Source organism: Myotis daubentonii, chromosome 6 (assembly GCF_963259705.1).
Source record: "Myotis daubentonii chromosome 6, mMyoDau2.1, whole genome shotgun sequence".
NCBI classification, from domain to species: Eukaryota; Metazoa; Chordata; class Mammalia; order Chiroptera; family Vespertilionidae; genus Myotis; species Myotis daubentonii.
The window spans coordinates 9,475,185-9,490,756 of NC_081845.1; the positions used below are offsets into that span (position 1 = coordinate 9,475,185).

General features: G+C 44.1%; 1 protein-coding gene across 6 annotated transcripts in view; it reads right to left on the reverse strand.

Annotated features, from left to right (window-relative positions):
• The window catches only part of MTHFD1L (methylenetetrahydrofolate dehydrogenase (NADP+ dependent) 1 like), a 162,006-nt gene that overhangs the window by 109,120 nt on the left and 37,314 nt on the right, over positions 1-15,572 (reverse strand). For 4 of the 6 annotated variants that reach the window (XR_009453358.1, XM_059700019.1, XM_059700021.1 and 1 more), the window contains exons 11-16: positions 14,278-14,451; positions 6,616-6,752; positions 5,091-5,137; positions 3,606-3,713; positions 2,470-2,544; positions 877-979 (exon numbers count right to left, since the gene is read on the reverse strand). Coding sequence is in view for 4 of the 6 variants with exons in the window: in XM_059700019.1 (XP_059556002.1) it covers positions 877-979; positions 2,470-2,544; positions 3,606-3,713; positions 5,091-5,137; positions 6,616-6,752; positions 14,278-14,451 (644 nt within the window). In the remaining 2 variants the exon portion in view is untranslated. Of the gene's footprint in view, positions 1-876; positions 980-2,463; positions 2,545-3,605; positions 3,714-4,985; positions 5,030-5,090; positions 5,138-6,615; positions 6,753-14,277; positions 14,452-15,572 lie in introns of those variants that run through there. The other 2 variants (XR_009453359.1, XM_059700022.1) reach the window with 2 other exon arrangements.

Consider the following 15,572-nt stretch of genomic DNA (forward strand, 5'->3'; position numbering starts at 1 on the left):
AGCAGGCGCGTGATAAAAATGGAGGTGGGCGGAAACGGGGAGCGTGGTGGGCAGGTCTCAGATGAACCATGCAGGAAGGACCGCAAGGCCCATCTTCTAACCCTCAGCATCGCCTCAGCCATCAGTGCTACCACCGCGTTCCCGTAAGCGTATGTGATCATCTCCACTGCCATCTCCAGAGGCCTGAGGCCCAGAACACGCATGTGGCCTGCTCAGGGTCATGCAGTGAGTTAGTGGCCGGGGGGAGACACACAGTGGGGGCTCCTGACCCCACGTGTCATGCTCTTTCCCTCTGTCCCACCCTCACAGAGGGCAGTGCGGGGGTAGGGGGAAGTGTCCCAGCTAAGAGGGGAACGGGAAGGGTGGGACCAGGACGGAGGTCATGGGGAGGCCCCCGTGTTGCACTTGACGTGTTACAGAGTATTCCCATAAATGGCTGGAAGCATGCGCTAAACTCAGAGAGAAAATTCAGAACTGAAAATACAGATTTAAGAGCTACTTCGAGTATAAGAACATGAAAGGAAGAACTTAATGTTGTGGATAGAGAGGGCGAGTAAGACACAGACTTTAAAAAAATATAGGACAACAGGCTGTAAGAGATTAAGAAGAAAGTGAAGTATTTTTCCTTGGACACGTGGAAGGCGTGGGAGTGGATGTGACTGAGCCCTGATGAGCAGTTGGCTGAAGGGGCACAGCCTTTCCTCCTCAACAGGAGGCAGAGGTGAGAGATGGGGATGGGACTCTAAATAAATGGAGGAATTATAGAACACAAGCTGGGCGGACAATGGGAAGAAGAAAGACCGGGCCTTTGCGAAGCCGACTTGGAGAGTGTCAGCTGGGATATGGCCGCCTCCCGACCTGGCGATCAGCACCCACCTCTCTGCCACGTGATGGTGGGGGGGTCGATGTTGAGACGGGCGAATCTGCTCATTTCCTCTTCTGTCAGTGCGCTGGGATCCGTCTTATTTATTCCCAGTTTCTAATGACCAAGAACAAAAAGTGCGCTATGTATTAGAAGGAACAGAAAGCAAGGTGTAACCAAATGGTCCCTTATTTGGTCCTTTATTTTCTCCATGACTAGGAAAGCCTTTGTAAAATCTGAACTGGAACTCTGAGTCAACTGTAGGCGAGGCCAACTCACAGAAATCAGCGCCTGAGACCCAATATCTCCTGTAAGCAGAAGGCAATGATATGTGTAATATACCCTTTAACATGGCAGATCTGAAAATGTAAGGCAGTTGGCAGTACCCAGAGGGCACGCGCCGTCTTGGCCGAGGTTCTGGGCCCCTCTCCCTGGTCACCTTGCTGTGCCCGGAAGGGACATAAACCGCTGGCTGTATGGCTGATGCTCCAGTTCATCTGTTCTTCTTTTCCAATTCAAATACCAATAATTCAAGTAAACTCAATGTCTGTGTTTTCAAAACTAGTTATTTCTAATTCACTGAGAAAGAACCCATTGAAATTGTTGATGCATCTGTCCCTACAAAGGAAGCATTCTGAGACAGTGGCTTTTAATGAAGAAGGGTAGAGAAGGCACCTGGACCACAGACCATCTATGCTGTAGCTGCGGGGGGGGGGGGGGGGGGGGTGTTGTGTGTTATTCTCAGCAAACCCAATGTGGTAAGAAGCAAAGGAGTGAACTTTAAAAACCAATTATTACCAGGCAGTGGCTAAAAATTATACCATCAAAGGTAGTGTCTAGGGCAGTGATGGCGAACCTATGACACCTCTGACACGCGAACTCATTTTTTTGGTTGATTTTTCTTTGTTAAATGGCATTTAAATATATAAAATAAATATCAAAAATATAAGTCTTTGTTTTACTATGGTTGCAAATATCAAAACATTTCTATATGTGACACGGCACCAGAGTTAAGTTAGGGTTTTTCAAAATGCTGACACGCCGAGCTCAAAAGGTTCGCCATCACTGGTCTAGGGTCTGAAAAAGAGCAAGGGGAAATGAATGTGATTAGTAGGACAAGCAGCAAAGAACCCTAGAAAATAGTAACAAGAATTAAGATTGCTTAGTATCATGTCAACTGTAATTGACAAGTAAAAAAACAACAACAAAATAAATACAGAAAAAAAAAGACTGCCTAGTATTTCGCTACAACAGAAACTGAAATAGATGAATTTTAAAAGGCTGTGTCTCGTTCCCTAGAAATTAAAGACATTTCACAAGAGAAAAGGGCTCTTGCAGATTCTCGTGCTTGCTGACTCGGGCACTCCAGGCCAGCAGAGCAGGCCTCTCATTCATCGAGGCAGAACCTGAGCCCCAATTTGTCCGCCCTGCTGTTTGGTGTGGGATGCAGGTCCCAGGCTTCCAGTTCTGTGCTCTCTGTAGCGTTTAATACCCCAAAGAGTGGCTCAAAACCAAATCCAAACCAGGTTCAAACTTTCTGGCTCTGACCGTTCTTCTGCTTCCTCTAGGATATTTTCCTTTTAAAGAACCACTCACTGGAAACTTACCTTCAGCCGAGCAAGCTGAATGTTGGAAAACTCTCGGACACCATTCACTGAAGGAACCAGGCGACTGTACAGAGACTAAGAACACAAAACAAAAACAAAACGCCACAGGAGTTTAAGGGCCAACCATGAACTTGGACAAGGCACAGGATACAACAAAGTTCATTACATTCATAACCAAACTGTTTAGATTATAGGCCCTATTAAAATTCTTGGCTATGATAAGCGATGTAGCCTTAAGCTCTGTCATTTTCATAAATCTGCCTCGATCTGACATAATGCACATTGCAAAGAGTTTGCATAAATAGATGTTTCTTCAACTACAGCCTTATAACTATCAAATTAATATTTATCTGAGTTTGGTTTCAATAACTCACTAGAAAGTTACTTTAACTGGAGGTAGTAGGGACCCCTATAAAAGTGCCAGAAACGCCTACTTTTACCCATGTCCGTGTCTACGAGGAATTAGCACCTGGTGCCCTGTCGCTTCCAGATGTATGGTTTACCTCTCAGACTGCATGCACCTGAAGCCCATCAAGAGGGTGTGACCTTTTTAAAAATTATTTTCCCTTTTTAATTCATTTTAGAGTGAGAGGAAGGGAGAGGGAGAGAGAAACATCGATTGGCTGTCTCCTGCATGTCTTCTACTGGGGATCGAGCCCACAACCCTGGTATGTGCCCTGATCAGGAACTGATCCTGTGACCTCTTGGTTCATCGGACAAAGCTCAATCACTGAGCCACACAGGCCAGAGAAGGGGGTCTGACCTTTATAATAGCACATCTAGAACAGCTGCATGTAACATTAGTCTTAAAAAGCTATCACTCCAACCCCCTTAGTATAGAGATTAGACCTATGGACAGAATGAAGGGAAGTGGCACACCAACCACCTTGAAAACTACAGGCTTGTCTCAAAGAATATTTGGCTTAAAAAGTACAACCGACATAACCCTCCCAACAACTTAGCAGTGGTTATAAACTCACTTGAGAATCTGACCAAAGTATAGAACCTATCCCCCGGAAATAAGAACATGTATAAATTCACAAAATTTGGACAATTTCAGAGAGCTTATAACTTCTTAAGAATCCAGGAGTCCTAGGACAAGATGCCCCAAACAGCCAACGAGAAACCTTTCTCACCTTGTCAGTTTGAGTGTTTTCATGAAAAATCCTTGCGTCGATGGCAGCAGCCAGCAAGTTATTGGCGGCAGTGATGGCGTGGATATCCCCGGTCAAGTGAAGGTTGAACTACACATGAAATGAAAACATCTTTCTACTTGTTTTAAACAACCATGGCAGTATTCAAGGACTTTCTGAATAAATAAAACATTATGCTAATTACATATCCTTACCATAAGCTGAGCCCATAAAACAGCCTAAATCAGAAAATCAATGTCAGCATTTGCCACTTGACAATAAAGAACTCCTGAACAGACTTTCTGCCCCAAATTCTTTCTTTCTCATGATAAAAGTGAAGGGTTCTGGTATCTTAGTGATTGGTTTCCTTATTCTGTTTTCCTTATTTTCATTTTTAGGCATTGTTTTGTGTGTTAGAAAATGACAATCGTAACAAATATACTTTAGAAGGAGGCAGGGCATGAAATAAACAGCAACAACAGAATAACAGGAAATATGACACAAAGTCTGAGAAACAGAAAAAATATATCATTCTCACAACTCTATTAATTCTGCTATTTCCTTCTAGTCTTATGTGCATACACAGTCATATGTATACAATTGGCATACTTATAATTTGCTACCTGCTTTAAAAAAACACCTCATTATTATGTAATAACGTTGTTTATGTACAGTTACAATTTATAGGGGCTGTATAATTGAGAAAAGTACCAAAACTATGCAGTCTCTGGCTTCCAAAAATACATGCAAATAGTTTTTTGTTTTTTTTTTAAATAATCAATTGCTAATAACCAATGTTTCCAGCAGTGCGGTTATGGGGTTAAAGGACTTGGTGGTCTCACCACATTGCTGCTTGAAAGGGTGGAAGTGCCACCCGAAAAACACTACCAGTTACTTCAGAAACAAAGCAACTTTGGGCTAAAAAAATAAGTTAATTTATTTGAAAAAGTGGTGTTCTGTTTTAAGTTTCTTTCATTTCTTGGAAGGTTAACTTTATATTTTGTATTTAAAGTCTGATTTTGTAACAAAATATATGGTCACTAAAAATATGAAAAATTAAATATGTGCAAATATTTTATAATATTTATAATGTGAAGTATTGAGAACATGCCATAATAGTTTATACCTTAGCTTGTAGGCAACACAGGCCTGCTTCCTCTCATCCAGAACCTGAGGCCAGGAGGGTTTGGGGATTCAGAACTTTTTGGAATTTAGAGAGAGGTGATGTGATGTACGGATAACTTACTTAAAAAACACCCCAAGCAGGGTGTCGGTCAACATCGGTTCATCAAAAACAATATTTCTACAGCAAAATATAAGAAGGTTTATACCAACTGCACAGACAAAATCCATAAACAGACCATAACAATCAAGGCTGGGTTTTGGTTTTCAGGGCCTTCAGGATGCTGGAGTTGAGGACTGTGGGCCTGTGTTTATGGGAGCACAGAAAAAAAGTGGCACACGACATGTGTCCCTTTGAGATCTTACCTCCTCCATGGGGATGACCTGGGCATACCCGCCACCTGCAGCGCCTCCTAAACAACAGAGCGGGCACCGTTTAAAAGGAGTCACCAAGGGCAGCTACACAGATGAACAGAGCCCCAGGGACACGGCTCCTCACACCCAACGGGGAGTCACGTACCCCCAAGATGAAATAACAGCCAGTGGGAAACATGAACCATTTATCAACGTAGGACCGGGGGTGGGGGGTGGGGGTGGGGGGAAGCTCACACCATGTCCAACTCTGCAATTTAAGACTTTCGTTTTCCTCATTTTAAAAAAGGGTAAAAATAATATTGCGAATGTTATTGCAGCAAACATGCGGTTTTCTTAATTTATTATATCTTTGGGGCTATGCTTCATTTAAGTTGCACATGCACTGAAGTATCAAAAAACTTGGCTAAAAAAATCCGTCTGATAAACTCAGACTAACACATTATAAACTTAATTTATCTTAGATGATAATATATAAGATCTGCCATGCTCTTTATCCCTGAAAATTGTAAAGCCGTTACATTAAAAAGACTAATTTTTCCTAAAATGATAATGATACCTTCCATGTCCATACCATTTTATAGTTTATCCTGTTTTTTCTATACTGTCTCATTTGGCCCTCACAATAACCTGGTAAGCCTAGCTTATGACTTTTTACACTTCTACAGCCACAGCTCAGAGAGGTTATAACTGGCTGAAGGTCACACAGTGGTAAGAGGCAGCCATGAATAAAATCTCGGCCTTCTTGCTCCAAGTGTAGTGTTCATTCCACTGCATGACATTCTATGAGTTATCAGAACTTAATGAATTACTAGTTATTAATATTTACAAGAGTAATATAAATATAATACTGCTAAAAATGACAAAGCGCCAAGAACAAACGGTAATTAAAGCAATAGATGCTATTGTAAAGTGAGCTGGAGAACAATTTCATGATAAATCAGTGAAGAAAAAGTAGTGAATGGGATGGTGCCAAATATCAGCCCAACCACGGCCAAAGAGGAATTCCATCACATCTCCGTACACAGCCAGCTCCAGAGCTGCTCAGGCCCCACACAGCAACTCCGAAAAGGGTGAGGCTTGGGCTCCCACGGGAAGGGTCTCTAGCTGCATGGATGGAAAGACCTTTCGCCATGGTCGGATGATACAACACCAATATAAATAGCAGAATTTCAAAGTCACTTGGCAAAGAAGTTTCTGGTGAAACAGAAGACTTCCACTGAAGGTTGGACTCCTGAGCAAGAGCCTGACCACTGTCCACGGAAACCAAGGGGGTCAGCTTCTTGGGCTGGGGGCGCCACTAACCCCCCCACTACAGCGCCCTCTGCAGGACCAACTCGGGGCGACCTCCACCTACAGAGCATGGAGGAGGGGGTGCATGTAGGGAAAAAACGCACTAGTTCCTCTGGTAAGTTTTAACTCCACATCTGTTGTTGATTGTCTTTTTAGACTTTTCTTTAAGAAAATTCCTACCCCCAATTTTGCTCTGAAAAATACGCTAGTTGTTTAAATCAAGTACCTTTAACGCCGAAAGTTGGCCCTTGCGAAGGCTGCCTTAGACAGGCAAAGGAGTTGATGTTCAAGTGTGCGGTCAGTGCCTGCACAAGCCCGATGGTAACTGTGCTTTTCCCTTCTCCAAGAGGGGTGGGCGTGATCCTGATTTGGGAGGGGGAGAAAAATAGTAGTGAAATTTAATAATATTTCCTAGACTTCCTATAAAATAAACTTAAGGTACCAAGGCCAAATCAGAGGAGAGAACATACCATTCTAAAGTCACTTACTCCGTTTTCTTGAACCATTATGGTCTACCCACGCCACACAGGCCATGCTTAAGTTAGTCAAGATACAGACACAACTTTACCAAGAGACCCAAAAAAAAAAAAAAAAAGAAGCTATTTGGCAGTGGTGCTTCTAACATCAACTTCAAGAAGCCACATAGAACCTACATCAAATGGTTTCAAAAATTAAGCTCATGTCGCTTCTTGCTGATGGGTAACTTGGCATTTGTTCTTCCAGGGCCATTGACTGGGGACATGATGTGGGCACAGGGGCTACCTCAGTGGTCCGTGAGTGAGTGGGGCATGGCTTAACCCCCTGGATTAGAAGGGATCCTATGTTCCCACTCATCCCCCCTTCTTAGAAATCAGTGCCCAGGGTTGTCCCCACCGAGTCTGAAAACAAGCGGCAATGGGCGCTCATTGTCCTAGGGCGGCTCATCACTTCTGGACTGACAGCTTTCACAGTGAGGAAGTTCTGTGCCCTCGGGAAGAGATGTCTGCTTCGAGGTGCCTCCTCTCTCCTGGAGTCAGACACACGGAGCCCCATCCCTCCCCTACAACAGCCCCTCAAATAGTTAAGAAGAGTAAGTCCAAAGCTCCTCGGTGCGCTAAGACCACCTGTGCCCTGGGGAGCGTACAACACCCGACACCAAACAGCACATCACACGTTCATACAAACATCACAGTATTACGTGATAGGACAGGCGTGCATCACATTCCCATGGGAGGCTCCATAAACGTGTTCCTTAGCCTATTCTAACTATTGTGACAAGTTTTTAAAACTGTCATTTGGACTTGCAATATTGTCTTCTATGAGTCAGATGGTGTGAGTCAGGCTGCCTAGGATACTCGACCACAACAAAACTGATGACCGGGTTTTCTGACTTGCAAAATCTAGTGATGTGACCACGAAGAAGGAATACCCTTAGAGACATCATCCCCAACGATCTCAGACCACCAGAGCCATGCAATCAGCCATTCATTCAGCAACTATGTATTAGGTACTACTATGTGCCAGGCTCCTAGTCCCTGGGGATACACTGATGTCCAAGCTGGGTTCCATCACTGCCCTCACAGAGCTCATGATGAATGAGACACATGGACAGATAAATCAGCAATTACAATGAATGGGAAATAGAGCAGTTAAATTGCATTATGAGAGCCCACGGAAGGAGGATCTAACTAGATTTGGAACATCAGGATAGGTTTCCTGGAGGAAGTAATATCTAAACTGAGACCTGACAAATGACTAAGTACAGCCAGACACAATGGAGGGTGGGTTTGGGGTGGTTAATATGCTAGGCTCTGTGTTATAGTCATTGGGTTCATCATTTTTAGTCCCATTTGAAAAATGAGGAAATGGAGGCACAAGGCATTTAAGGAACTTGCCCAAGGTCACACAATTAGAACTGGAAATCAAACCCAGTCAAATATTCTTACCTCACAAGGTTATTATTTTTTTTTTAAAATGTATTTTTATTGATTTCAGAAAGAAAGGGAGAGGGAGAGACAGAAACACCAATGATGAGAGAGAATCATTGATGGGCTGCCTCCTTCATGCCCCACACCGGGGATCGAGCCCACAACTCGGGCATGTGCCCTGACTGGGAATCGAACCATGACCTCCTGGTTCAGAGGTCAACGCTCAACCACCAAGCTACACAGGCTGATTATCACATGGTTACTTTTATGGATAGGAATGGGTAAGATCAGTCAGTAAGTGTGAACAGAGTAAGAAAAAAGATAAAAACAAAATTGTTAAGAAGGTTTTTTCTCCTAAGGAATAGTCAGAAGAGAGAGCGAAAGGAAGCTAAGGAGGAGCAGTGGAAGAAACCCTGAGGAGCAGCAGGGAGCAACAGGGAGTCTTGGAAAGAAACCAAGGCAGTGTCGAGTTTGAAGAGGTCTGAAGCCCAGTGAGGACGAGAAGCAGGTCACTGGATTTACCATCAAGGAGGTCGCTGGCAGGGAGCGGGTGAGCCAACCTGAGAGGAGCCTGGTGAAGTCCCCCTCAGACTCTCCCCGCCACATGAGACCTGGTCGACATGGAGACTCAAAGTCAGGAAGGTGTTTATGCTCTGAGTGAACTTTCTGTTTAACTGAGCACTTACTGTTTGCAAAGGGATCGGTGGTTTACTTAAACTTCACACGAAGGATTACATTTTCCGTTCCAAGGATATGCTAACAGAGCTGCTGGAGACAGCCAAGAGCAGACCCGCCCAGAGATGACCTCCTCCAAACTCCAGCTCTCCATCCAACTCTTAATTAGAAACACAGGACTGCTTAGCTTTCTGCCAACGATTACAAGTCAGGAGAATCGGAAAGTAGGAAGTATTTATTGGGGGCAATAAAAGGAGAGCTACAATAAAACTATGTCACCTCACTGCTGCATATGGCATCAAAATGTGGTTTAACTATTGTCCCCATGTCCTTAGCTCAGATTCCAAGTTGTCAGGTTGACATAGAAAACAATACCATGTCAATCTACTTTCTTTCTCTATAGGAGCTAAGGGTTTATGGAGACAGAACTGTGATTTTTCGTTCAGTATTTTCCTCAATTCCCCCAGCTGACTGGTCCGCTCCCTCTAATACCCCACACCATTTAGTATGTGTTTATTCTAGAACTCTCCAGAGGGCATTTTTATACGCTTCCTGACATGTCTGTCTCGCTTGCCAGGCCATGAGCTTGCTCAGGGGAGGGATTACGCCCATTCTCATCGCATTCCAGTCACCTGTGTAAGGTGCAGATGAGCACAAAACGGTAGACGAAGGAAGTTCAACGCTTTTTCTGAGATAAATGTTTGCTGTTAACAAGAGTAAAAATTTATTGAAGTGCTCGGTGCCAACTTGGACATGATCTGAAAGAAGTTTACCACTTACTCAAAGATCAAAGACATGGCTTATGCAGTGGTAAAACTTTGAACTGGTCTCAAACTCTAGAATCTTGTTAAACAGCATTATTGCCATTAGCCATGGATCTACCCACAAATTGCCAACTATATGCTCAAACAGCATGCGAATATATATCACTCATCCCAGGCATCCTCCCGACGGGGAAGGGTTTCTACAAGCCTTTTACTACCTAACGATACACTCCACGGACCATTGGGCTGTTTCATTGCCTGTGACTGAGGTAAAGAGTTCAAAGGTCCTGTCGTGGTTTCTTCTAAATACCTTAGTTTTATTGCGCAAATAACGCAAATAAAAGGAAGACTCACAGATATTTAAATCCTTATCCAAGGCAGAAAAGCATCATCTCAGAAAAGCCAATAAAGGTTATTTTTACACAGACTAAAATAAGGAGTTGAAATAGAAAAAGAAAAAGAAAAAAAAAAGGAAAAAGAAAAGAAAAAAATCCAATCAGGTATTTGGCACTCTACAGAAAAAAAAAAGTGATGTAAAAGATTTTAACTTTTTTTTTAATGTGAAACTCAGTCTCTTCACAGACCGATTTGGGTTTCTCTTTTAACTGCTCTGTCCAAGCAATTCAGAGAAGTTCTAGAAACTTCTGCACAGAAATCAGTAAAGGGCCAATGGAGACTGCTCCTGCACACATATCCAATGCCCTACAGCTGCACTCCGAGTCAAGTTCTCAAACAAATTCCTTTTCATTAGTGTAACTGGGAAAATATGTAAAACTCAAGAGCCCCTAAGATTCTTTTGGCATATTTCCCTGAACAATTCCCAATACTTTTCATTTTGTCAGGCAAAGCAAATAAAGTGATGTGTAGGTGTAAATACCATGCGATGTGTAGCTGATGAAATACAGATGATTCTGACAGAGTAAGAAATTCTAAAGTTTGAAGAATAGCTTTTTAAAGCGAATTAATCTGTCCTGCATTTGGGTTATTACTAGTAGAAAAAAATGTTAATCCACTGTTTTATAGTTATCCTGCTGTTGATATATTGAAATCGCATTTACACATAAACTGAAATGTATAATAACAAATATATTGTTATTTTTTAAGTTTATTTAAACATTACGTGGGCGTTTGAACTCTAAAGCATGGGAAAAGCTTTATGTTACAGTATTCAGACAAAGAGGCAGGACATGAAGTGGTATTTACGGCATGATCTCAATGTGTAAAAAGGACGAATGCATGGACAAAACCCTGGGAGGAAATCTAACCAATTTTAACACTCTGGGTAATGAGAAATTTTGTTTTCTCCTTCTTTTTCCTCTTCTTTACGTTAAATTCTTATACAATGAGCCAAAATTATTTTCAGAATAAAAAAGCCTTTCAGAAAAAGTTTCCATTTAATGGAAAAATTATACTTCTAAAGAAGTGTACAATGGTTTGATAATGTCACTTTCCCATCACTAACTTGATCAAAAGTAAAAATATAGAGGTGATTTTTACTTCAAATGAAGTCATTTTAGATTATAAGTAAAATGTCTATGCTTTAAACTAATCTTAAGCACCCGGCTATTAAATGATTAGACAACAAAGGCAGTTTTACTCACTTCAGCATCATTTGTTGTGCTGACAGGGGAGGTCTGTTCCTCCTACAGAACACAGCGGGTGTATATTATCAAGCACCTTCATGCCACTCTACAGATGCACTTCTATCTCAAAACCCCACCCTGGCAGCTTTTGTTCATTCCCAACGCGGCTGAAAGGAACAGTTTAATTTTTGTTGCTTCCTGGGGGCCCTTTGTTCAGCAGGGAACTTATACCACAATGTCAGAAAAAGCACCCGTCTCTTGGGGTCAGAGCTGTACTTGCGAATCCAGGTATAATTCCCGTTCCTATCCACAACACGGCAGCCTGGCTTCCTCAGCTCAACTGCACACAAGGAAGACACAGAGACGGCGCAGGGCAGTGTCCTCCTGGGGGCGGGCCCGGGGGCTGTAACCCCAGCCGGCCAGGCCCCTGGCCATGCTCCGGTGCGTGGCCGGAGGCCAGGCTTTGGCAGAAGGGCTTCCAGTTGGGAACCTGGTAACAACACCGGCAGAGCTTTCACTTTAGAAATATCGATTCTGTGTTCCTGGCTAAGAAGGGTCATGTCTACGCTTGTGTTTTCATTTCCAATATGCAGGCGCCCACAGCAGATAAACCACGGCCACTCCACGTGAGAAAATGCCGCAGACCTTTCCTTCTTTGTAGAACTGAGGACACGTCCTCTGCGATTTCCTTTAAGTCCTCCTACCCTAAACGGGGGGAGACAGCCAGCAAGCCCACCACCAAGATCACCCAAGGCCTGGGAGAAGGAAAGCAAATCCGTGGATAAGACGCTGAATTTGGAAGTTCTCCACACCCGTTTGCTTATTCACTATCAACAAACTTGCATCAAGCATTAAAAGCGTAAAGCAAAACCGACTAGATGTGCAATGACAACTCAGGAACCCAGGAGCCCCCCAGGCAGCTGGCTCCTTCACAGCCTGGCCCCAGGGGCCTGCAGACAGACCAGCATCCCTCGGCATGGAGCTCTCCTGCAGTTCAGCTAGGTGACATTGGGGAGGAAGGGGCAGGGGGAGGCCTAGCTTGGAAAGAACCCCATTAGGGTGGGGAGTCCAACTATAAGTGAGCCGGGCAGCCTGAAGGAGGTTTAAGCCACAGGCACCTGAGATGCTGCAACGAGATATGAATTCCTTAAAACCACAGTGACTCTGACAGACCCTGGCTGCCCACTCCGCTTTCAAAACAGTAACAGGAGCTGGAGACAAGGAGGGGTGAGAAGGGGGAAGGGGATGGAGGGAGGAGATATGAAGCAATCAGGATACCCTTGGAGAGGTGACATGATGCACGCTATCTTGATTTTTTGGTAGTTTCATATTTATTTGTAGTTTTGCAACACTGAATTCACCTCTAGGGATCTCTCCTAAGGAGATATTGGACAAACGCACAAATATGCATGCCCAAGGTTGGTGATTTTAGCAGTTTATAACGGCCAAAAACGGGACACAATTTAAGTGCCCAGCAATAGAGAATTGGCTAAATGAATGATGGGACATCCCTAAGATGTTCTCCGGTCATTTTCCCCCCTCCGTACTTGGAGCAGTAGACACATGCTGGTCCCTCAGGGGCTGGGCCACAGCAGTGCTTCTCGGTGCCGGGAAGATGTGGAAAATGGAGCCCACCCTCATCCCAGGCATTTCTACCACCCGCTCCGCCGGGGACCCCCCCTTCCCAGCACTTGAAGAATCTGGGCTATTAAGGGTGCAATGGTATGTAGCCATGAACAACGATAACGCGGCTCCGCAATGACTGACAGGGCACAGCACACTGTTGAACACTCCGCCACCCCCAGAAGAGCAGTGTCAGTGACCTCATTTATGAGTGACTATCGGTGTCAAGATGGTCTCAGATGTTAACAGTTGTTCCCTCTGGGTGCTAGGAGCTGCGATGTCTCACTCTCTTGTTTATACTTTCTGGGATATTTTCACAATGAGTATGCATGATTTTTATAATCAGAAAAAGGAATAAAGCACTAACATCCGCAATTAAATATGTGAAAAGAAAGTTAACTATGAGTCAAGTCCAATGATCAGAAACATCTCTGAGTGTTAAGAGGTTTTTGTGCCTCCAGCTTTGGCCTCTAGATCATTAGCAAGCCCGTGCAATGAAAATTTAAAACAACAGAGGAATTTATATGGTCTCTCTATGTTCCCTCAGGTCACACTGAGTAAATATTTGAAATCCTTTGTTTTCTATCATATTTTTCAGCGAGGGAATGCATTTCTTTTTTTAAGAGGGAAAATAAAAGCAAAAGCTCCTTTTCATAAATACTGTGCATGGCCCAACATTAATTCTGACATGCAAGAAAGACAAATAGTGAGTTTTTATAATTCAAATACATCTATAAGAAATAGTAAAGACATGAATAGGAAAATCTAAGTTGAACACAAAAATGCCCTGCTCAGCCCGGCCAGTGTGGCTCAGTGGTTGAGCATCAGGCTTATGAACCCAAAGGTCACGGTTTGATTCCGTCAGGGCACGTGCCCGGCCTGCATGCTCAATCCTCAGGAGGCAGCTGGTCAATGATTCTCTCTCATCATTGATATATTTCTTTCCCCTCCTCTCTGAAATCAATAAAGAAAATTTTAAAAAAATGCTCTGCTCAGTACAAAATATCTTACTTCCAATTGTTATTTTATCCTGGAAAAAAAAAAGGAAAAAATCCGAAGTGGAGAGCAAGGGTGATCAAAACACAATATGAGAAACAAAAAAAATGAAGTACTGAATTAGCGACTTGTTACACTTTATATTTTGTGGAGACTAATTTCTTTTGCACCGGAAGGAAAAACTCAGTGCTCGTCAAAGGAAGGCATGCCAAGTGAAATGGACAAGATAATGTCAAAGGCGAGAACTGGATGGATGTGAGGGGTGTGACGATGGATGTACATGGGGAAGAGAGTTTGGTAAACAGGTCATCTTAGTAAAAGAGTGGTAAAGTCGTCTTACCCAGCAACTAAGACGTATTTTCCATCTGCTTGATCCTTTAGCCTTTCCAGCAGGGACAAGCAGACTTTGGCTTTGCTTTTGCCATAGATTTCAATTTCATCTGCAAGCAATCCTATCTCCTTGGCAAGGACATCCACAGCTTTTGGCGTCTGTGCTCTTGAAATCTCGATATCACTGCGGGGGAAACACATAAGAGGCAAGAGTCAGCTTAGGTGGTCGCTGCTGGAGTGAAAAATGGCCGCACACCACGCCAACAATTAAATCAACGCGAAAGGCTTCGTGGTCCTTTCCCCCAAGCAGCGGTACGCACAACTGCTAACAATTAACGTACGTGAGAAAATGGTGCATCGCTTTAGAAAAACTGGAAAAGATCCTAGAAATCTGCCCGGGTACAAGGAAAGCACCTACTCCGTAGGAGAGGAGGCTACAGATCACAATGTGGCCGTTTCAGTGTAAATCTATTATAGAGCACAATGCTATGGGCCATCGCTGTGTCCGTTAACCAGGAACAGACAGGTTACCGCACAGTGCTCTCACTGGGGGAGCCACTCTTCAAAAATGTGCAAATGTGACTTTGTTTTATCTGCGTCCATACATTCCCTCTCTCTTTCCTATTTCAAGTTCAAAATCATACTTCAAAATATTTCATTAATTACATAACTGTAACGGACCCATGTCCGAAGCTCAACCTCAGGGACAGGAAACTTGGGAGCTCCCAGTTTGTCACGGGGCAAACACTTGGTTCTGTTTCCTCATCCGGCAAGATGGGAACAGCGCTGCGCATCTCTCAGGAGTGCTGTGAAACCAGCGTCTGCTGAACTCCGCAGAGAGCGCCCCTGGGGCCCCTAAGCTCGGCCACGTTTTTACGGGGGTTCAGGCCATCCAAATGTCTGGCAGGCCATCAGTTTGAGAGACCCAGCAGGCCTGGGCCAGACTGTGGGAGAGCAGGCATCAGGGACTGAGAAGACAGGAGCCAGTTCCCGGACTGGCCCGGGGCACTATTTGGGGGCACGACAGTCTGCGTTGGGGGGCAGATCACCCTCTCCCCTGGCAGTGGGTCGCTCCCTGCTCTGGTCTGTTTCTACTGCTAACATCTATTCTCAGCTGCCGCAGGACCCCGTTCTTCTCCATGACCCCACAGGGGCTGACTCCGGTGCACGAGATAACAGTAAAGCGACCTGCAATGCCCACTTCTCCCAAGGGCAGCTCAGAGAGGGGACAGGGCACCTCAGCAGATGAGGGCTGAGCTCTGTGCCTCCAGCCAGGTTCTCCCACGCCCTTAGGTTTTCCTCCCC